General features: G+C 35.0%; 2 protein-coding genes across 20 annotated transcripts in view; both read right to left on the bottom strand.

Moving 5' to 3' along the window:
* The window catches only part of LOC129791905 (NADPH:adrenodoxin oxidoreductase, mitochondrial), a 298,769-nt gene that overhangs the window by 253,269 nt on the left and 23,096 nt on the right, over window positions 1–22,404 (bottom strand). The gene's annotated exons all lie outside the window — the stretch shown is intronic.
* Window positions 1–22,404, bottom strand: part of LOC129791780 (myosin heavy chain, muscle) — a 27,734-nt gene extending 5,330 nt beyond the window's left edge. Inside the window, exons 1-15 of one of the 19 annotated variants that reach the window (XM_055830254.1) lie at window positions 22,287–22,404; window positions 20,183–20,483; window positions 19,505–19,648; window positions 17,612–17,992; window positions 17,480–17,543; window positions 17,303–17,401; window positions 16,972–17,075; window positions 13,448–13,855; window positions 12,306–12,476; window positions 10,156–10,745; window positions 8,608–8,728; window positions 5,899–6,162; window positions 3,548–3,757; window positions 2,307–3,193; window positions 162–240 (exon numbers count right to left, since the gene is read on the bottom strand). In XM_055830254.1, the coding sequence (XP_055686229.1) occupies window positions 162–240; window positions 2,307–3,193; window positions 3,548–3,757; window positions 5,899–6,162; window positions 8,608–8,728; window positions 10,156–10,745; window positions 12,306–12,476; window positions 13,448–13,855; window positions 16,972–17,075; window positions 17,303–17,401; window positions 17,480–17,543; window positions 17,612–17,992; window positions 19,505–19,648; window positions 20,183–20,389 (3,729 nt within the window). In that variant the 5' untranslated portion in view covers window positions 20,390–20,483; window positions 22,287–22,404. Of the gene's footprint in view, window positions 1–161; window positions 241–658; window positions 738–2,306; window positions 3,194–3,547; window positions 3,758–5,898; window positions 6,163–7,781; window positions 7,900–8,607; window positions 8,729–9,468; window positions 9,587–10,155; window positions 10,746–11,771; window positions 11,943–12,305; window positions 12,477–12,710; window positions 12,882–13,447; window positions 13,856–14,587; window positions 14,692–16,088; window positions 16,193–16,971; window positions 17,076–17,302; window positions 17,402–17,479; window positions 17,544–17,611; window positions 17,993–19,504; window positions 19,649–19,712; window positions 19,857–20,182; window positions 20,503–22,286 lie in introns of those variants that run through there. The other 18 variants (XM_055830256.1, XM_055830266.1, XM_055830247.1 and 15 more) reach the window with 18 other exon arrangements.

The following is a 22,404-nucleotide window of genomic DNA, read 5'->3' as shown; positions in this document are numbered from 1 at the left end:
GCTCAGCAAAATGATATTTTAATTAGTTCTTTTACAATGAGAAATTTGGCATTTTGTATGTCTTCCTCATTGCGCAAAGAGTTATTTTTTGAGGCCAGCAGTGTTTCCAATTTTGCAAATCTTTTGTGTTTGATCAATTTTTTCTTTTAATTTTGTTGTACCTTTTCATTGGACAAATGATCAACACTGTGTCTGAGTTCATTCACTTCACTGAAGTACTGAGCCTTCTCCTTTTCAGCCCTGTGAGGATCAAAAAAGAACAAAGAAAGAGAAACACAAGGATCGTGTTGGATTAAGTGTGATTGAGTTAAAAGAAAAAAGAAGAAAAATTCTTCCTTTGAAAGGGGATTTCATTAAACATAAAAAAACGGGGAAACATTTCTCAATTATTTTTTGTTGTTGTTGTTTTAAGGGTTTGGAAAGGATATTGCCGCATTGTTTTCCATTTTCAGGGCAATAATATTATTAACAAATATATTTTTTAAACACTGTGTTGTATAGAAATATCTTTTCATGCTCCACACTCACTGTGGGGATTCACAAGAACTCCATAAAACATAAAATCCGCATTCTTTTTGGGATTGCAGTGTCATTGTCTCTCGCTTTTGTATTTCGTGGATAGGATATTTTATTTTCAAAGGATCATCATCCACTTTACCTTATCGCGAGCGAGTTGATCACAAGCACTTCGCGTATTATTCAGTTCATTGTGCATGTTATTCCTGTCATGTTCAGCCCTAGAGTTGATTCAATTTGCAAATTATTATTTTTTTAGCATCAATTTTCCATTCTTTTTTCATAAAACATTTTTTTCTGGATGATCTCGAAGTGAAATTGATGATGCTTCCATCATTTTGCGATTCTTGATTTTCCTTTCCAATTTTGAATTTGAGAAAATGATCAGGATGACCTACAACCCTCATTTTTTTTTAAATAAACTAAACGATCTTTGGCGATCTTATATGATCGATTTTTTTTGTAAATTATTTAAAGAGAAATTATTAATTTCTCTGAAATCAATCTAAATCTTCAAACTTTTGATCTCATTTTTTTTTACAGATCACGCTATTCTCCTGATCTTCAAAATTGCGCAATTTCATTTAAAACCCTTAAAAACTTTTTCTTACATCCTATTTTAAAAAGAAATAAATAAAATGGATTTGAATTGATTTATCATCGATTTTCTGATCAATTAAACTATTAAAATATAATTTTTTAATGCAATTATATCATTTATTGCCTTCTCGATGGATGTGCGTCACATTATGATCCTCCTGTCCACCTCTTCCTCCATGAATCACACCTGGTTTTGCGCGACGTCCTTTCACTTCTTAGCATTTTTCTTTTATTTTTTTTGTAAATGAACACAATAAATATTTTATCCTACTTAATTAATATTGTTTTTTGCCTTTGCAAAATGTACTTCAAAAACCACGGAATGGAGATCACTGAATGATCTTGAAAGTGAAATATAAGATCAATTAAGTGATTAGGAAGAGACACTGTGGGCGTGTCCAAACCCAGAATATTTGGCATCAAATTTGCAATATATAAATAACTATTGGAACAATATTGACAACGCAATTAAAAAAAGTCTTCGATGAAGCGTGTGAATTTATTAACAAAATGGCGACAGGTGCCTGTTTTGAATATCCTTCAATTTTAGCCTATTCCCGAGCTTTTCATTACCAATAGCTATTTTACAGATTTAAGCTTCAATCAATAGTTTCATTTTCTGCATTTCTTTACTAATAAAATTCCATTTTGATGAGAAATTTTGTCTTGCTTTCATTATAATTAAAAAAAAATGTCGTCATTTCATATTTTTATGGAATATTCATTGGCTTATTCCATAAATTCCAGTGGAATTTCAATAAAATTCCCATTGTGATTTTTCAGAGAAATAATCGAAGGAAATTTCGAGTTTTGACGTCAAAAACTCACAAATTAGAACGAAAAAATGACCATATCATCTCTAAAAGTTCAAAAAAAAGAGCTTTTTTCTACCAAATTAGGCGAAGCTGTTAAAAGGACGCCTATTGCTGGAAAGGAATCCATTTTCCATGCAATATCGATTTCAAATCTCAATAAAATCGCATACTATCGATACAATTTAAATTTCTACCGGTTTCACAGGCCAATCGTTATTTTTAGCGATCATTTAGGAGGTTTTTTCTTACTAGTCTTGCTCCCTGAGATATTTTTAAGATTCCTAAAAAATTGAGGGTTGTCAATCATCCTTTTAGGGGGACGAAGAAAATGCATAAAAAATAGCAAAAGGAAAAAAAATGGAAAGAGGTACTCACTTGGCCTTGAGTTTGTTCAGTTGGTCAACCTGCTCAGCCATCTCAGCAACGGCATCATTGTGCTTCTTGCGGAGATTGGCCAGAGTGCTCTCATGCTGAATGTTAGCTTCCTCGAGATCACGTCGGAGCTTAGCCAATTCAGCTTCACGCTTCTTGTTGAGCTCAATCTGGGCAGATGTGGCACCACCGGCTTCCTCAAGACGCTCACCGAGTTCCTCGAGTTCACGGGCAAGATCGGCACGCTGCTTCTCAGCCTTGGAACGTGCCTGGCGCTCAGCCTCAACCTCTTCCTCGAGCTCTTCGATGCGCGACTGCAATTCCTTGATCTGCTTCTGGAGCTTGTTGACAATGGACTGCTCGTCTTCGAGCTTGGCAGTGAGGGAGGAGATTTCCTTGTCCTTGCGCTGAATGGTCTGCTCGAGTTCCTTCTTGTTGCGCTCGAGATCAGCAACGGCTTCCTGGGTAAGCTTGAGGTCACCCTCAACCTTCCTCTTGCTCTTCTCCACATCACCGCGAACCTTCTTCTCGCGCTCAAGGGAATCCTCGAGCTCATCGAGGGTCTGCTCAAGCTTAGCCTTAACCTTGTTCAGGTGGTTAATCTTATCTTCGGCAGCTTGGAGCTCTTCGGCAGTCTTCTGATTCGTCTCACCCTGCATCTTCTTCTCCTTGTTGAGTTTATTGATGAGCTCATCCTGGTGGGCAATCTCATCATTCAAATTGCGAATCTGGTGATCCTTGGTGGCCTTATCCTGCTCAGACTTCTGCGTATTGAGTTCCAAATCTTCAATGTCCTTCTTCAGTCCCGAAACTTCCTGCTCCAACTTCTTCTTGGTTTGGAAGAGCTGATTGCGGGCATCCTCCTCTTGCGACAGGCGCTCTTGGGTGTCCTATTTATAGAAGGCAAAATAATTTTTCGTACAGCACACCGTCAGCTAATCGACTTCTCTCCTCTTCTTAATTTTTTTCCTCCACCATCACCCGCAAAATGTGAAATTTTCCAACAAATCGCACCGCATGAATCATTTGCCTTAATAATATTTTCTTCTCACAGGCACTTCTCCACACAGCACGCGCGCGCAAAAGGATGATAAATGTTCGGAGGTGGTGTATGTTGAAGGTGGAAATAAATATTTTCGTCATTTCTCACTTTTCAGTGTGGAGGCAATAAATAAATCAGCGCGGGTGCGAAGGAAAAATTTCTCATTCAGCGGGGAATGATAGAAGATTCCTGAAATACTTACGCGCAGTTGGTTGTCCAAATCATTCTTCTGGGCAGTCAATTTGGCACATTTCTCCTGGAATTCGGACAATTGTCCCTTCTCACCGGACAGAGAGTCCAACAGGGCGGTCTTCTCGGCCAGCAATTTGGAATTGAGAGTCTCCAATTCCTTGCGCAATTTTTCTTCCTTTGCAAATGCCTCTTCAGCTTTCTTGGCTTTCTCCTCCAATTTCTGTAAATTTTCATTCGACACTTCATCAATATTGGAATGACTTGGAACTTCTTGCAATTCCGCTTCGGCCATTTTCAATTATTTTTTTTTATTTTTTGCACACTCCCTCACAAATTTCTTTTAAAAAAAATTAATTTCTCTTTTCTTCCTCCTTCCTTTCTTTCACAATATCACGGAAACCACCCTCCCGAATGAGAAAATTATTTTTTTTTTTCAAATAATTTTCTTTTAAAAATAAAAACTCAATAAATTTAATAAAAATTCGTTTTCACTTCACAGTGCTTTCGGTTCACTTTTTTTTTCTTTTCAAATTTTTTTAAATAATAAATTTTCAAAGTTCGTATCACTCGAGCCTGATGAATTTGATTTATTTTGTTAAATTGTGCAAAAGATGATGAATGGTAAGCACGAGAGATGGATGAAGAGTATTCGTTCACTTAATTTTCATCTGATTACGACGTCTAAATAAAAAGGGTTCGTTGGACCAGCGTAAAGCCCAGGTACAGGTCCGCGCGGCTAGTTACCGTTTACTGGAATGGATTTTAATTGCTATATCAAACGCACCACCTCTCGCTGTGGTTCGCTGCTGGACGCCTACGTGCGCGCCTAATCTTGGAAGGCATATTAGGCAGTGCCCAAAAATAGATGCCTCTTCACGATGGGAAAACTGACTCCGCCTCCCCGTGTTTTTTCCCTGGCTTTTCCACTCACTCACGCACTCTTCTTTCTGTACCACATTGTATATACAAAGAAGCTGAGCTTGGGGAAGGGGAGCATCACGACCACATTGCTGCTGCATCCTCCCCTCAAATTCCAGCTTTTTTCTCCCAACTTTGTAGCATCAGCATTCACGCGACTGCGGCTGACAAAATCTCCTTTCCTGCGCACGCGATCACGAACGGAAAGGTGTTCTGAAGAGCCCCCCTTCTTAATCTCTTCCCCACCAATATGGCGTTTTAACGAAGGAAAAATTCCCCAAAATTTTGCACAACAAAAATAGCCACAAACAGCACCTTCTTCCCTCCCAAAAATGAAAAGTAATTTGATTGAGAGAAGCCGAGGCTTTCAAAGTGATCATCAAGCTTAATTTATGTAAATACCAATCATTCGCTCTCCTCTCACGCACCCCCGCAAATTGCTTCAGTACAGATGAGGTGTAATCAATTCCTCGTATACTACCCGAAAATAGCACATCTATTACATTTTTCACGATAAATCATCGTTTTTTCATCTTCTTCACCGTCTTTCCACAACTCAAACATCGCTCAACTGTTCTCAATATTAAGAATGAGAAGAAATAAAATCCATAAGAAAATTGTCTTTGGGATGGTATTAAAAATAAAATTAAGTAACAAAATCACACGTCAATACATTTCATCGTGAGGAAAATGCGTGGAAAACTCGCAATATATTCACTTAAATCAAATTTATCTGCCACAGAGCCACGCCTGTGCAGCCTTGTCCACAGGAAGAAGTTTAAAAGAATCCTCATAGCAGATGTTTCATCATAATTTTTCCATATTTCATCGTTTTTTCTTTTTTTTCCTCTTTTTGAGATCATCGAGATCATCTCTCGCCAATCTTTTCCAGTGTGCGCAATCCACACACACACACTGTTAAATTTTCTTTTTAGTGAAAAATCCCAAAAATATCACTCATCGTGTAATAATTTATATATATAATTTCAACGTGATATCCGGGAAAATTGGGTTGCACAGCCGCGTGAGCTTTTTCCCCTCCCGCGAAAAAAAAAGAAGCAAAAAAACAGCATATAGAAAATTGCTCTTCCCCCCCGCCGCTCTACTAGAAAATGTCCGCCAATCATAATTTTAAATATATATAAATTTCATCATGTTTAAAATATCTCACAATCATTAGTCCATTTCTTCTGCCCTCCTCCTTGACAAAAATGCCCGCACAGAGAGAGATATTTTCACATTGGCATCTCCGCATGTCTGTTGCAACCTTTTCAAACTTTCGGGAATTTTCTTGGTGATTTGTTTAAAATGCACTAATTGGAAATGTTCCGAACTGTGTGTGTGGCGTTGATCCCCCCGCAATGTGCAAAAATTGTTGAAAATAGCCCCCCGTCACGGACGCAAGAATCCCTCGTCTATACATTCTATGCTTTTGCCACTTACCGCAATCTCATCTTCAATGCGTGTAACATTGAGGAGAGGCTTAACTTTAGTCCAGAGCTTGTACCATGGCCAGGTACGGAGCTGCAAGTATTTGCGCAAGTTGCGCTGTACAACTTGCAGGGCCAGGCGTTGCTCCTGCATCTTCTGGTATTCCTTACGTGCGAGGTAACCACGAATCCAGGACTGGAGCCATGACATAATCTTACTCAGACGCTCATCACGCAACTCTTCCATCTGACCCAAGACACCGGCACGGAAGAATACCTACAAGTTCCCCCAAAAATAACCCACAGAACATGTTAGTTTGCCCCGTGAAAAATCACCCCCACAATCTCCCTTTGAAGAAAAAAAGAGAGATTTTTTTTGGCAAAAAAAAAGAAGCTAAAGAGGCGGGAAAAAAATACATTGAGAGCAACACAAGGAGAAGAGGCTCTAAACCATGCTTAATACGTTTTTTTCTTTCTACGCAAAAATCATCTCACTCTCACAGAGATCTCAACACCAATGTGCAAAAATTCTGCCAAGAGACTTGTAGCTCAATTGCAATGCTAATCATCTGCAAGATCTCTTAACCTTTTAAATTAAATGCATAGCGCCGTGAGGTTAATCCTGTCTAGTTTTACTTTGAAAAGTTCATTCAAGCTGTGACTGGATGCAAATGGAGTGGAACTGCAATTTTCCTCTTGAATGTATTTAGGCAGAGAAATTAATTATAAATGATTTGCTAAAGAAAACTTTTGAGGAGCTTACAGGCGTTTTTTCTTACAAGATAGCATAACTATGTAATCCTAAGTAATATTGAAAAAATATTAAAACTAATTAATTGATTTAAAAAAATTGATTTTTACTTATTTTTTTAGGGAACGTTTTAGGGAACGAAACCCTAGAAATTAGCTTGAAATCTCGAAATTAAAGTACGAAATTGAAAAATTTTAAAGGTTTCTTGATCGCTGAATAAGGCCCATAACTTTGGTTTTGATTTTTTTTATCAAAAAACATCCGATTTTGATTAATTTCCACCATGTAAAAATTGATATTATTATTTTCATAAGAGAACGTTCGATTTTAATAATTTCCTTATAGAAAAATTCCATTAGGATTTTTTTTTTAATTTTGAAGAAAAAAAATCATTTTTATCGAAATGGTTATTGTATGGAAAACTTCTAACTAATTTTTATTAAGAAAATTGTTTATTTTCATAAAGGAACGTTAGATCTTAATAATTTCCTTAAAGGAAAATTTAATTTTCTTTAATTTTCTTGAAGAAAAATTTATTCTTAATCATATAATGATTATTTTATAAAAAAAAATTTTGAACTAATTTTTATTAAGAAAATTGGTTATTTTCATAAAGGATCGTTAGATTTTAATAATTTCCTTAATAGAAAATTAAAGTTTCTTTAATTTTGAAGAAGAAAAATTCATTCCTAATCGTAGAATGATTATTTTATAAAAAAAATTCTAACTAATTTTTATTAAGAAAATTGTTTAAAAATTTCATAATGAAAAAATGAGATTCTGGAATCTTTCCAAACTAAAACTAAAAAAGAAAAATTAAAAGTCCCACATAAATAATTACATCAGACACTTTTGCACATGGGTGTAAATCCTTGAGAAATTCTTATGCCACACAAAGCTTAAAACAAGCGCGAAAATGTTGCAACTAATTTGAGAATATTATGAGAAAAATATATATATTTTAAGATGGAGGTAAAATGCAGGCAAAAACATGCAAAATCTGCTCATTTGCAGTTCTTTTTTTTCAATGACACACCACGTCGTACATAATTTATTAGAGAGATGAAGAAAAATGTTAAAGAGGTTCAAATGAAAAAAAAATTAATGAAGAAAAAAATGATAGAAATATTTTCAGACCGCAGTACCTTGGTCTTTCCAAGACGGAATTGATCCTCAGCCAATTGCACATGATTCAAAATAATTTCAGATGCCTTTTCAGGTTTGCACGGTTCTTTGATTAATGATAAGCACAGAATTTTGTATCTGTGTTAATTATATCGGGAAGAAATGAAAGGGGTTAGAAAGATCATTAATATCGTCCTTAAGACAAATTAAAATTTTAAAAAAAATATGTTTTAAAAATAGATAAAAAATGTGAATGAAAATTAATGGAAAATAGTTTTTTCTCAATCATTGTACTTTTTGAGTCTTTTTGGTTTAAGTACGAAGATTGAATTTTCATAAATTTTTTTAAAGGGTTTATCCTCCAATTGTGAATATTTGAGAGGATCTGTAATCCTGTGATCCCTCAAAACGTGCATTAAAAAAACAGGACAGTAACAAAAAAAAACTCGGAGAAGTAGAAATTAACATTATATGTTTGTTTTTTGGGTATTTGTGGAATTTTCTTATTCCTTTCCATCACCCACATTCGCAAAACCAAGCCGAAAAATAAGAAGGGGAAAGATAATTTTAGAAAAAAAAAGATGGAATTTTTTGTTGTTTGCATTTAGACAAGGATGCCTGTTGTACCCGTCCAGTCTAAAATGGTTTCGAACAGGCCCCCTCCATAGGTTAAAAAAGTCTCCAATATCCGATCAAATGTCTCCGATTGGTTTTTGGGAATTTTATTTAAAGAAAATAAAAGAATTTGAAAAAAAAAGGCTTGAAAATAAAAGATATTTGCGCCATTTAGAGAGCATGTAAATAAAGAATTTGAAAAAAAAGTGAAAAATGATGGGATTTCCATGCCTTTGTATTGCCCAATCGATAGAGATCGGGATCAAAGCCAGTGTTGTCCAAAATGGCAGCTGCAGCCTTTTTCGGATCACCCTTCACATCATCAACGCCCTTGGGGTTAATGATTTTGTATCTGAACATTTTTTGGGGGGTTTAGGTGGGAAGGATTGGGTATGAAAAATTAAGAAAAAATAATAGATAAAACACAATGATAATTCCATCGTAAAAATTGTGAATTGTCATAGTTCTTGTATGTTTTTCATTTTAAATCTTATTTGGTGCAAAAATTCAAGTACAGGGTGTCAATCAACATAATTCTCTTTAAAACTTCATATTTTTCTCAAGTAGAAAAATCTCACGGGAAGTTGGAATCGAACTTTTATTTATATATTTATAGGTATGCAGGTAGGTAAAAAAAATGGACAGAAGAATATACAAGATGATAGAATAATGTCTCATACGTTTCTCAATAAATTACCATTCTTTCATGCCAAAATATAGGGTTCAATTTGTATATAATCAACCAAAAATACTTCAAAATAAAAATTCCTTCATCATCCTACAATGAAAATGAATCAATATCAAAGGATAGTACTGAATAAACGAGGGTATAGGTGTATGTACCGTGTTATCGTACTAAATGCAGGACATATGACCACTTCTATGAAGTATTTCTTAAATATTTCTTTTTACAATATTTCAAAGGATGTAAACAACCAATGAACTACAACGTGCTTAAAATGGTGTTCAAATAAAAGGTAGGTATACAGAAGATACTTTTATATATAAAAAGAGGGACTCTCTCAATGGATTTTAAGGTTTTAAACATTAAAAAAAAAATTTGTATTGACGGGAAAGGGGTTCTTCATTCACCCTTGTGTGACCAATTCGATAGCTTTCTGGATCCAATTGAACTGCTTCCAGACATTTAGCAGCAGCGGTCTTTGGATCTTTTTCAGCGGTCATAATGGCCGGTGCCAGAATCATATAACTAAACGACGATAGAAAATATTTTTTGTAATCCAAAAAATGTTGATTTTGAATTGTGAAAATATTGTTTTTTGATGGAAAATGAAATAAAACTACCCTCCAAAAAAATCATTAAAAAAATGTTTGTTTTTGATTTTGTTTTTTGCAAAATTGCTTTTTTCTGAGATTCTATTTCTTAAAATTATTTAGCCTAGTCAGGTGCTCAAAGTAGGTAAGGTTTTTGTTGAAATAAATGAAATAATTTTAATTTCCAAAAAAAAATTAAAAGATACAAAATTTAAAAAAAAAGTTGAAAAAAAACTTTTCACTTTGATAAATAAACTAAAATTTTGAAATTAAATAAATTTTAAAATTATATTTTTTTTATATTGAAAAGTTTTATATTTAAGAGCACCTTCATCGTAAAATAAAAAAAAAAGAAATATTCAAAAAGGAAAAACGAAAGAATAATTTGTAGAATCTCAAAGCACTTAAAATAGAAACACCTTGTAATGTATGTAAATCCCAAAACCCAACATGATGAGAAAGAATAAAAAAAAAAAAAGAGAAATAAGAGTTTTGTAAACTCACCGGAGCTTGAAGTCAGGGTACACCATCCTGTTGGGGAAACCTTTACGGCAGATACGGATACCTTCAAGCACACCGTTACAGGTGAGCTGATGCATCACCAAGTGGGAATCAATGACACCAGGCTGCTTCAATTCGTTGGGGATAATGCAACGCACGAAGTGAGGTTGAGTAGAGCGCAGAGTGGTCATCAAGTTGTTGAGCTGTTCCTTGTAGGAGGAAGAGACAGTAGCGAAGCCACCACCCTTCTTACCACGTCCACCCTTAGCCTGTTCACCACCACCAGACTGTCCAGGGTGATCGGCGAAGATCTCAACGATCAGCTTGTTGGAACCCTTCTTCAACTGATCGACAACAGTGTCGTTAAGGGGATCCTTGTTCTTCTCAAGCCAGCCAGTGATATTGTATGGTACAACACCAGCATAATGGCCAATGGCAAAGTGAGCAGCCTGGCAACCGGGCTTTGGTGGTTTGGGCTTCTGGAATGGAGCAGACTTGCCCAAGTGATTGGTGTTCAACTTCTCAGCGAAGGTCTGATCGGTAGCCTTCGGGAACATAGATTCTTCTTCCAGAATGGACAAGATACCCATAGGCTGCACAGTGATGAAGACAAAAAAACCAGAGTTAGTTAATCTATCGATACATATTTTCAATTTTTTTAGAAGCTTTGCATTACACTATTTTCAATATTTTCTGAAAAGTTTTTAGTTTAAAAAATTCCAGACATAATCCATCTTTTAACAATTTGGTTTTCAATTTTTCAATTAAAACTCAGAAAATATTGCAAACAGTTCCCGGCGACACTCTGAAAGCAAGATCTAGTTTATTTGATGATAATCCAGATCAGAAATTTCAGAATACCGCCGTAATGAAAACACTCTTTAGACTAATAAGCTACTAACTATATCCTAAATACTAATGCAGTTTTGTAAGAGCTCTAGTCTGAATAATGCAATTCTCAAAGTAAGCCTGATGCGAAACACACAACCTTTTAGGAGCTTGGTCTAAGTTTTATGGAAAGTCTCTATAGATCAGAGAAGAACAAGCTTCTAAGCAGGTGTGTCTTATGCATCAAAACTTCAACTCCAATAACTGCATCAAACAAGCTTAACTGTTTGAAGAATTATGGAAACATCTTAAGTCATCTCAGACTTCGAGCATCAGAGAAAGTCTGACACATAAAACATGACTATTTAGCAGTCAGACCTACATATATCAATAGGACATCTCGCTGTCTGCAACAGTTTCAGACAATGATCTGTAGATTAAATAAGACCCAGCTGCTAATCAGGCATGTTTTTATGCATCAAACCTTAAGCTCCTATACCAGCTTCTTAGAAGCTTGAGTATTTAAGGACTTCTGGATGCATCCAAACTTCTTTCAAATCTCGCTCTTACAAAAAATAGCTCCGTAGTTATGATGAAAAAGGACAAAATGCTCCTTACCTTCATTTATTTTGTTAGAGCTGAAGCATTCTACTTGAGTTATAGAGTCATGTTTCAAGATTTGAGTTTTTTTTTCTTTGAAAAAATTCTATTATTATTGCATACACAAACAAACACAAAAAGGTTATTGTTGTTGTACACATTGAGGTATAATCCCTGATCAAAAGGGCTACCTTTTCAATAAGTTCAATACAAGATTGAAGATCCATTCCGAAATCAATGAAGGTCCATTCAATGCCTTCACGCTGGTACTCCTCTTGTTCAAGTACAAACATGTGGTGGTTGAAGAATTGTTGCAACTTTTCATTTGTAAAATTGATGCAAAGTTGCTCAAAGCCGTTGTACTGTGTGGGAGAGAATCAACAAGCAAACTTGAAAGGGTTCTATGCCTTTTTGCTTAATCCTCCCTAAACAATCTTAACAAAATAAACTTAAAACTTAAAACTAGGTGTTAGTTTAACTTTTTTTTCTTGTCCTCACAATCAGTCTCTTGAGAGGTGGGAGTCATCAATATAATCAACATTCCAGTAACATAATGCTGGCAATCTTTTTTCTGTAAAAAGACGTGCCTCCAATTTCCTTTGGAAGTAACACATTTGAATATTCCTGCAGATAAATGCAGTATATAATAAATTGAACGAAATAAACATAATAAACAAGGAATAGAACGAAAGGATTTTTGTAATCTCGCAACGATGGACTTGTACCTTCTCAATCAGTTCAATACAAGCCAAAAGATCCATTCCGAAATCAATGAAAGTCCACTGAATGCCTTCAATTTTGTACTCTTCTTGCTCAAGTACAAACATGTGATGATTGAAAAATTGTTGGAGTTTCTCATTTGTGAAGTTGATGCAAAGTTGCTCAAAACCATTGTACTATAATTAAACAAAAAATCCACAACGGGGAAAGGAAGATGGCACAATTAACAAGGTGGGATCAAAACAGCATTCCTTTCATTCTTATTTTTCAGGTGATTGGTCAATCAAGGGGTTGTGTTCACTTATCTGTGCAATTCAGCATCACTAAAGTTCGAGCGAGCCTTAACTATGGGATTTATGAACATTAGGAATTATGGTTTAAATGGAGGGATTATTAGAGCTCAAAAGCACCTTTTCAATTAGATCAATGCAAGCCAGCAGATCCATTCCGAAATCAATGAATTCCCAGTGGATACCCTCTTGTTTGTATGTCTCTTGCTCCAAGACGAACATGTGGTGGTTGAAGAATTGTTGGAGTTTTTCATTTGTGAAATTGATGCAAAGTTGCTCAAAGCCGTTGTACTATGTCATTGTTTTTTTTTTAATAAATAGAGTTAGAAGATAGGTTAGTTAATCTGCAATTAAAAGCTTTTTTTCTAAGTTTTATTGTACGTTTTTCCTTTTGGATCATTTTGTTGGGAAATTAATTCCCAAAATAGGAACTTATAACTGGCCCCTTGTAGGAATTATTGTTGATCTTCTTGGAGTCCGATCTAACCGATCTATGTCTATGTATTCTAGACTAAGACTAGACGAAGAAGGGCTGAAATATCGGTTAGTCATATTCTCAAACCGACGATCTTTTGGATAGAAACTAACTAATGGAACTGTTTTTGAATTTTTTGTTATTTCTTAAATAGTAGGTTTCTTGAAAAGTTCTGATACCGTCCGTTGTCGTCGTCTATTAAAATATTGTTCATACCCAATAACTTTAAATAATTTTTGTTGAAGTCAGTCGTCTTCCTCAAAAACAAATCTTTATCTAAAAGTTCTCAATTCGTCTTGTCTCGTATTTTAAAAATATGTTCAAATAGTTGATTAAGTTGATTAAGTTGTAACTTCCGTCAACGTCTTCTGTAAATACTTACGTCGAAAATCTCGAAACCAGCAATATCCAGTACACCAATGAAATGCTGACGCTTCTGCTGGGTGTCTAGGGTCTCGTTACACTTCTTCACCAACCACTTGAAGAGACGATCGAAGATACCCTTGCAGAGGGCACCAACGGAGTTGGAGACTTGATCCTTGTTACGACCCTGAGTCACGAACTCGTTGCCGACCTTAATTCTGGGCTTCAGCAAGTTCTTGTACAGCTCCTGGGTGTCAGTACCCAAGAGGGTGGCAACACGCTCACCCTCCTCAGTGCCATCAGCTTCAGCCTGCTCTTCGCGACCCCTCTGCTTGAACTTCATGCCACCCATGTGCATGACAGCAGCAGTAATCTTGTAAACGTTGTCCTTCTCCTCTTGTGTGAAACCAAGCACATCGAAGGCTTGCTGTTTTCCCCCAAAGACAAAATTATGTTAGATTTTTCCTTTTGCTCTTCTCTTTGTTTTACAACAGATATTTATTTTTTTACAGAGCAATTGTGATCAACATTATGAGGTAATCAATGAAAATCAAACAAACACAGAAAAATCATTTTTAAAGCTTTTTTAAACACAGAAAAATTAGTAGATTTCTTTCTATATTGCTAGTGTTAAATGATTTTGAAGCTTTTTAAAAAAAATTAAATTCTACAAATTTTTCGATAATTTGGATCTGCAAGGGTGGGTTGACTACAGGTAGGTCTATTCTAAATGAAATGATCATGAATACTACATGTATTTCTCTCAGATCACTGGACAAATCTAAGCGGAGAATCAAGGACTAATGTCGATATTTTTCATTCAATGAATTGAAAAGAAAAACAAGCCACAAGTAGTGGCTGAAAAGAAAATTAAAATAAAATGAAAATTGTTCCATAAATCTTCATTTTTTTCTTGGATATTTCATCACATTGATGAAATGAATATATCAACATTTTTTTTTCAAATTCAGGGTTGACAATACTCCTCTATATGCAACCATCTACTGGAAACTGCATTCATTTGGGAAACTTCTAGACAAAAAAAATACATAATATGTGGACGATCATTGTCATTTTTTTTTCTTTTTAATTTGGGAAGATAAACATTTCGTTTTACTCTACGTAGACATTCTTCCCAAACATGAACTTGAGAACTTACATCTGTTAGCAGACATTCCTCACCATCGTCCATGTGGGGAATTGTAATCTTTCCTTGTGATACATTTACGTAATCGTAAATATCGTTTGAAAGTAGACATTTTCCTTTTTTTTTCATTTTATTGAAAATTTTAAAGAAGAAAAAAAAATAATAGAAAAATTCTTAGTACGACACTGTACAAAACACCCTCAAGCAATATTTATAACATTGATAAAAGAAATTATTTTAAAAATTATAAAAAATAATCCCCCGTTGTAGACGTTGTGCTATATACAAGACGAAACATATTGTACCCAATGAAGAAGCAAACCCTTTAAGCCAGGAGCGAATTTATTCTGTACATTTTGATAATGTTTATTTTTTTGCAAATTTCTTTTTAACCGATTTATTTTTCTTTGGAAAGAAAGAGGATCAATTTGATCCGCTCCCGACTGTGCGAGAAAAACAAAAGAAAATGTGAATTAAAAAATTAAATGTAAAATAAAACAGCCCCAAAAGTTGACTTACATCCGTCTCATCAAACATTTCTTCATCATTGATCCCTGGGATGCGTGTTTTGCCAAAACAAATTAGTGGATAGTCACTTATCCGCTGACTGAGGAAGGTTTTATCTAATATTTGCCAGAAATGAATTTAACATCCTTTTATGGCATTATCAAAATGTAGCAAATATATAATCTCCTGGATATATTGGATATATTATACTTCTTTTAATTGCATTGAATTAGCCACGACTAGAGGACTAAAAATACATTATTTGAATTTATCGGTTATTTTCATAAATCTTTAATTTAGCTCAGGAAGTAATATTTAATGGTAATAAAAATTAAGAAAAAAATTAAACTATTAGATCCAAACATAAAAAAAATCGAATTGTTTTGTTCTAAGATACCTATTTAATATTTAAAGCTACTAATAAATTATTTAAAATTTTATTATTTAAAAAAATATATTATTTTACTACCATAAAAAAATATAATAAAAAATTTCCACATTAATTTACACCTTTACATCTTTTACGCATTTGAGTGAGCTCTCCTAATACTTTCAAATTTAACGTTTTTTATAACAGATTTCAACGAAGTTTTCCTTCGAATTTTCCTCCTCAATAAATTCAAAAATCTAGATGTAAAAAATAATCTAATTTCAAGAAAAATTCCCTAATAAATTCTTTAACAAATAGTTCATCCTTTTTAAATAAATCAGGAGTATAAATGCAAATTCTTTAGTATTTCTTAAACTCCTAGTTGTAGCTTATTGCAATGCATGTTGGGTTACGCAGAAAGCAATCCCTGTTATTCCTAAATTAATCTCTTCGGTAACTAATTTGAAATAGGAACTCAATTGTATTTTTTTTAATAATTTGTGGTTTAAACAATTATTAGTTATAGTTGGTATATTAGTAAGAGCACGAAAACAGAGTTGAGAAACATTTAAAAAATTTTGTTGTTGTTGTCAGTTGTAGTAGCAACAATGTGAAACGTAAAGAGCCAATTCTTACGTCGGTAATTTGCATTTCTTCAGCGTCATCGACACTTGGGATTGTAGTTTTTCCCTGAGAGACTATGTGATAGTCGTAAATGTCGTTTGACAAAAGAGTAATGGCTAAATTGGGAAAAGGAAACACAAGGTTACACAAAAAGGTACAAGAATAACAAAAAAAAAACTATAAATGATGCAAGTTCTATCATCATTCATAGATTTTATTTATTTTTTGTATTAATAGTCAAGGTCTTATAAAAAAAAAATCAAGAAAAACTAAATCTGTATCCAGTATTTTGAGACAGATTCAGGGTAATGCATAAAGGAATGTTTAACTATTTAGGTTTGACGTTGTGATCATGGTAAAGTACGAATGTACTGCGAAGTATTTCAGCATCATTCAATACTTAACTAAATGAATCACAAACAGAGTTTCTAATCCCATAATTTGTTAGAAATTAAGGATTCGTCAAATAAGGATGATTCTACTGATATTTTGTACTGGAATCTTATATCAAAGTATTGTTCCTGATACTTGATACAAAGGACCTAGTTTCTGTAGGAATTTGCAAACATTATGTCAATATGAATGAGAACATCCTTAAAGTATATTTATCAAGGATTTCCCATCAACACTTTCTCCCCTTTATGAAGTAACATTACTACTCCTTCCTTGTCATCTTTGCCCCTGAGATTTTGTATCAAAAGGAATACAGGGAATGGCAAAGACGTACAAGGTGTGTGTGTGTCAAGAGGTCAAGGGGAGTTGAGGTTCTTCATAAAGTTCACTTCATGAAGTTCTTTAATAAAATGACGATGATTTTTTTCAATTTGAAAAGAATAAAGAAAAAAAACAATGAGGGAGTATGGATCAACAAGTTGCATCCGTATTGTGTTCTTACATCGGTTGCTACACATTCCTCTCCATCATCCACATTAGGGATCGTAATCTTTCCTTGAGCGACATTGTGATAGTCGTAAATGTCATTTGACAACAAACATTTTGCTAACAAGAGGAAAAAATATATAAATCATCTACATCTACATCAGGGTGCACAAATTAGGAAACTTTGGAGAGTATTTGGGGGGAAGAATTTAGGGTATTGGACAATATTTTAAATTTAAAAAAACCCCTTTGACGCCATTTAGCTTGTAAATCCCCGTGAAAATACCCCTAAGTTTCGTCTCATTTTTATGCGCGTCCTCACAGCGATCTCAGAATTCATTTTATACCTTTAAGTCCATCGACGGATCCAGACATCATTTGGTAGAAAATGTGGTAGGACCGCTCGAGAGACTGCTGAGAAATGACACGAGCTTTCTCCAATAGATCTGCAAGGATCAATTATTACCTCGTTAGTTTTATCCTTCCTACAATGATCTTAGATTTCTTTTTTTTTCCAAACTTACAAGTCTCGATATCAGCACCAGCCAGTTTACCACTTGGACCGAAGTGGATACGGATGAATTTACCCTGAAGAGTTAGAAAATTGAGCTCAATATCATGTGATCTTCACGTAGCCTCGATAAGAGGATACTTACGAAACGGGAAGAGTTGTCATTACGCACAGTCTTGGCGTTACCGAAAGCTTCCAGGACGGGATTGGTCTGCACGACCTGATCCTCAAGAGTACCCTTCTTGGAGCTACTCTCATCCTTCTTACCACTGGCACCGACAGTGGCGAAGTAGGCAATTACCTTCTTCGTGTTTTCTGTCTTTCCAGCTCCGGATTCACCAGTAATCAACATAGACTGGTTCTGGTGGTTTGTCAACATGTCCACGTAGGCACCGTCAGAGATGGCGAAGATATGGGGTGGCACTTCATTACGACGCTTACCACGGTACATCTTAGCGCAGCGATTTGTGTACACGGGGAAGCGCTTGTAGGGATTGATAGCGACGCAGAAAAGACCGGAGTAGGTCTGTAAATTACATCATAAACCCAATATTACCAAATCATCTTTCAATAACGAAAATACCTTTAATTATCAAACAACAAAAAAAAACATAATTTTTCAGCATCTCTTAAATGCAATTGTCCTCTCTCTGCATTTAATTGACGATTTTTGAAGAAGTAAGAAATAAAAAAAAAACGAGCCAATCTAAAAATCTACGCTGCAGAATATTATTTACGTGAAGTAACAAAGATTTGTTACTTTTTTTTGCCTTTGATAACACAAAATCAATCCATCCTGGTGGCAGTTTTTGGCCATTTATCCTGATGGTTTTCTTATTTTTTTTCAAATTTATTTGTTAACCCTGGAAGTCCAGAGTTAAATTTGCTCTTTGATGTGACGCTTTTGCGAATGTCTGTCGACCGCAAAGCGCGCAAAAAAGGCAATTACTTTAGCAACTATCACAAACACACAAACAGGAGCCAGGTAATTGGGAAGCATTTTGCATTTTTTCTATTCATATCTTTCTCCGTTAGAGATCCAAACAAAAAGCAAAATAGGATCTGAGAAATTGTGCACATAATTGTTGAGCTAAGGAGTTTATTCACCTTTGTTCATCTTATGATCATTTTTAATAAAGACAATAAAGTAATTGTTAAAAAAAAAAGTACAAAAAAAGACGTCCAAGGAAATCTTAAAAAGTTTTCATTTTCCTTTGAGATCAATTGGAAAAAAACTAAAAAGATTAACCCTGAAACGCATAAACCACGCCCCTATTGTATATAGCTTTTCCTTTAAAGCAATAAAGCATATGCATCAGTGCCATGATTGAGTGAGCTTTATTTCTTCAATCGTTGCACAGGAGCTTATGTTTTATGGATTTAAAGTTATTACTAAAAAGCAATAGGGGCGTGGTTTTTTTTTTAAAGATTTTTGGGTAAAGTATTTCTGATTTTTTTCCTAACCAATCCATGTAGATCATAAAATAAAATCAGATCATAAAATACAAACAACAATAAATTAACTCATTTGAAGGAAAAATCTAAGAGATCTAGGTCAAATATCTAGGACAGTTAAGACCTAGGATATCTGCCGTAGATCTTCTCATTCTCCTTAGCTCTCAACAAACAGTGCAGCATAAAAATGCTTTAGCAAATAATATAGATCCCATAATCTAGGATCTAAATTAGGTAAGTTAGATGATAGAGATGTAGTTATGGGTATGGATAGAGGGATTGTAGGTCTATTTTAGTTGAATTTGAATTGAGTGAGTTCAGTTAGTTGAGGCTGCAAGCATATTAGATGCACATTTTTGGATGTTTTTTTTCGGTACTTGATTTCATCCAAAAATTAACAGAGATTTAGATGTTTTATAACCAAGAAGAACTTTAGTATGGATCATCAAGAAAAAAAACACGGTTGTCCTTTCAGTATTGGGTTTTCCATGGTTCGGAGGACGTTGTTGGTTAGAGACAATGAATCTCTCAATAAATCTCCAGAGCACGTGGGCATTCGCTTTGACCTTTGTGCGTCACTTACGTAAATGAGCTGATTGTAGTATCTCTGCTTCAAATTATGAAGCACAGAGGCATCATTAAGGTATGTCAAGTTAGACATATCCTCGGCCTTTTCGTATTTGGGTGGATTGACTTGTTGGAGTTGATCTTTCTTGAAATCTCTTGTCTAATTTGCCCGTGAGAGAGAGAAAAGGACCTTGTATTAGTTAAATTGTATAATTTTTACTCACATAGATCAATTTGTAGTAGTAGCGCTGCTTCAAATTATGAAGCACAGATGCTTCATTGAGATAGGTAAGGTCGGCCATATCTTCGACTTTTTCGAATTTGGGTGGGTTGACTTGGGATAATTGTTCTTTCTTGAAGTTTTTCTCCTTATTTCAAATGAAACACGCACACGATAACACACATAGAGAAGAATTCACTTAAAAGGTTGTCATGATTTGCCAATTTTTCAATTTGTTTTCCCATTTACATAATAATACATAAAAAAATAATAAAAATATATAATTTTAGAAGATGAAGATCGTACAAAAGTCCTTGAAGAACTTTCTTATAGACCCTCTTCTCCCATAAAAAAAAACTAAAAAGAAAGAAAGATCCAATTGGGGATAAATTTTGTTTCAGGACGACAGGATCAATGTTGGGGTAATGGAGTAGGGGTGTAGGGGAAGTTGATGTAGGGTAGCGAATTTATTACCTCTCCACCGGGCAAGCTAACGGTGACCAAGTCACCCTTGGTAGCCTTGATCTCACCCAAGAGATAGCCATCCTTCTCGTCTGGCACCCAGCAATTTTTCTTCGAATCGTAGGGTTTCGTCTGATCGATACGCTTTTGTTCGAGCGATACGAACAAGTATGGGGTTGGATCGGGATCTTCACCTTCCTGTTTCACAACCTTCGGCATGTTGACGGGTTTTTTATTGAGACTTTTTCAACAAGAGAGAGAAACGAGAGGCTTTTCAAGAGACACGTGACCGAAAATCAGCCCTGAAGCTTCGCTACAATGAGAAGAAACAAAAAAAACAAAGATTCATCAAGCATTGATCTCCAAAGTATAGATCTTCAATTAAAATCCTTAAGAATGATCGTCGTTGTAAAGCCAAATGAAGGATCTTTTTTATTTCTTGAGAGATCGAGAAAGTGTTGATCGTTGCGGGGTGTTTAACGTGCAAAATATTTCATTCATAAAACCCCTCGCAATTTTTTTTCTGGCGCACACCAATTGTTGTGTAACTCTTCGCAATAAACATCCACGATCACCCAAAAGTGGGCACACACGGGACCATTTTCGATCAAGAATGCGAAAGATCGTCAGCATCCAAAAAGTCTCACTCAATGTGGTGTGGGGCTAAAAATAGTCCATTTGGTAGAGCCACCACAAGTGTTGAAGAAAAGGCAATGAAAAAAAAAACTTAAACACCATTTCGAAACTGTTTCAGGGTTTTTCACACAATTCTCGCAAGGAAAAACGTCCATTCGCGCGCAATTCCTCCTGCGCGCGCATTGTAGTGAAAATTTTAAAATAAATTCTCCCAAAATTCGTTCGTGTTGAGGAATATTTTCTCACACACTGCATAACACCATGGATTGTCTATTTATAGATATTTTCAATTTTCCAAATATCCATACAACCGGCTGGTTACATAGGAAATGTATGTTGTGATGAATCTTTCTGGGCAATTGACGCAATTTTTGCGATCATTTGCAATACGATCATGTATGATCTAAGTACGATCACTATGAGATCATTACGTGTGGACATTGCCCCATGTTAAGATTGCAATTATGCCTTAATTTTTCTTTGAGGATTTCTATTGAGATCATTCTTTAATACATTAAAAATCCTTGTAATTGCACAATCCTCCGTATCCTCATGCGGACAATCATCCTCTTTTTGAGCCATCGCATGATGAGGCTCATTTTGGATTTTAGCATAAAGTGCGATTCTATTTCTAGAAGTATTCTATTTGCGTAACTCAGCTCACTTCAAATATGTTCAGCATTTATGGACCTGCAAATGGTATTGAGTTAAAATCGGAATTTGATCTCATCTACAAAATTATTTTCACAAAATAATTTCGCAAAAGCATTTTCAGTGTGGCAAATCACTGTGTGCATTTTCTTGCATTGTGGCAAATTCCTCAATTTGCATAGGCATCCGCCAGTACGTTCGCACTTTCAATTCATTGGCAGATGAATTCCACCAGGTGTTTTACGAGGATGTTGGTGTATCAGATTATTTTGCAAAAAAAAAATAACTCCACCAATTTCCACAGAGGGTATTAATGTCTCTGAGAATGTAATCCAACATTGATCGATCATATTCCATAATATGTTATTCATCTTTTTTTTCAACACATTTTTTTTCAAACACTTTGTCCTTTGAATATCCTCATTAGAATTCATTTTCTCACTGATTTTCTTGTAGATTTTTTTTAAATCACTTAGAACCTCAACTGGATCTATCAGTGCTGTGTGCACATATCCTTTTAATCCTGAAAGTGGTTTCATTTCGTATCCATTTCCAATGATCCTGTGGCAGGGTAATCCATTAAAAAATCCAGTTCATTTCTCACCTCACTGCACTCAATTTACACACAAAATCACTTAAATTTTCCTCTTTTCTCCTTCCAAAATAATTCACACTTCACCTGTATTTTTCTTTTAATTAAATATTCCCATTGGGGCTTTTTTTTTTTGAAAAAAAAAAATCTTTCTCTCTCAACCTCTCATGTATCCTCCTTCAATTGGCTTATAGGCAACGTGAGAAAATCCAATGCAAAAATAAATCCTACACTTACGCGTTCGAAAGCCGTTCTGAACAGAGAAAACGGAAAAGTCGCTTTTTATACGTAGCAATTTGATACCAGTCGGATAAACGAAATTGGCACCAATCGGATCGTCCGACACTCATGCCCG

Source organism: Lutzomyia longipalpis, chromosome 3, assembly GCF_024334085.1.
Source record: "Lutzomyia longipalpis isolate SR_M1_2022 chromosome 3, ASM2433408v1".
Classification (NCBI taxonomy): domain Eukaryota; kingdom Metazoa; phylum Arthropoda; class Insecta; order Diptera; family Psychodidae; genus Lutzomyia; species Lutzomyia longipalpis.
Note: the sequence above shows the minus strand (reverse complement) of the source record. Positions and strands in the feature narration are given on the sequence as shown.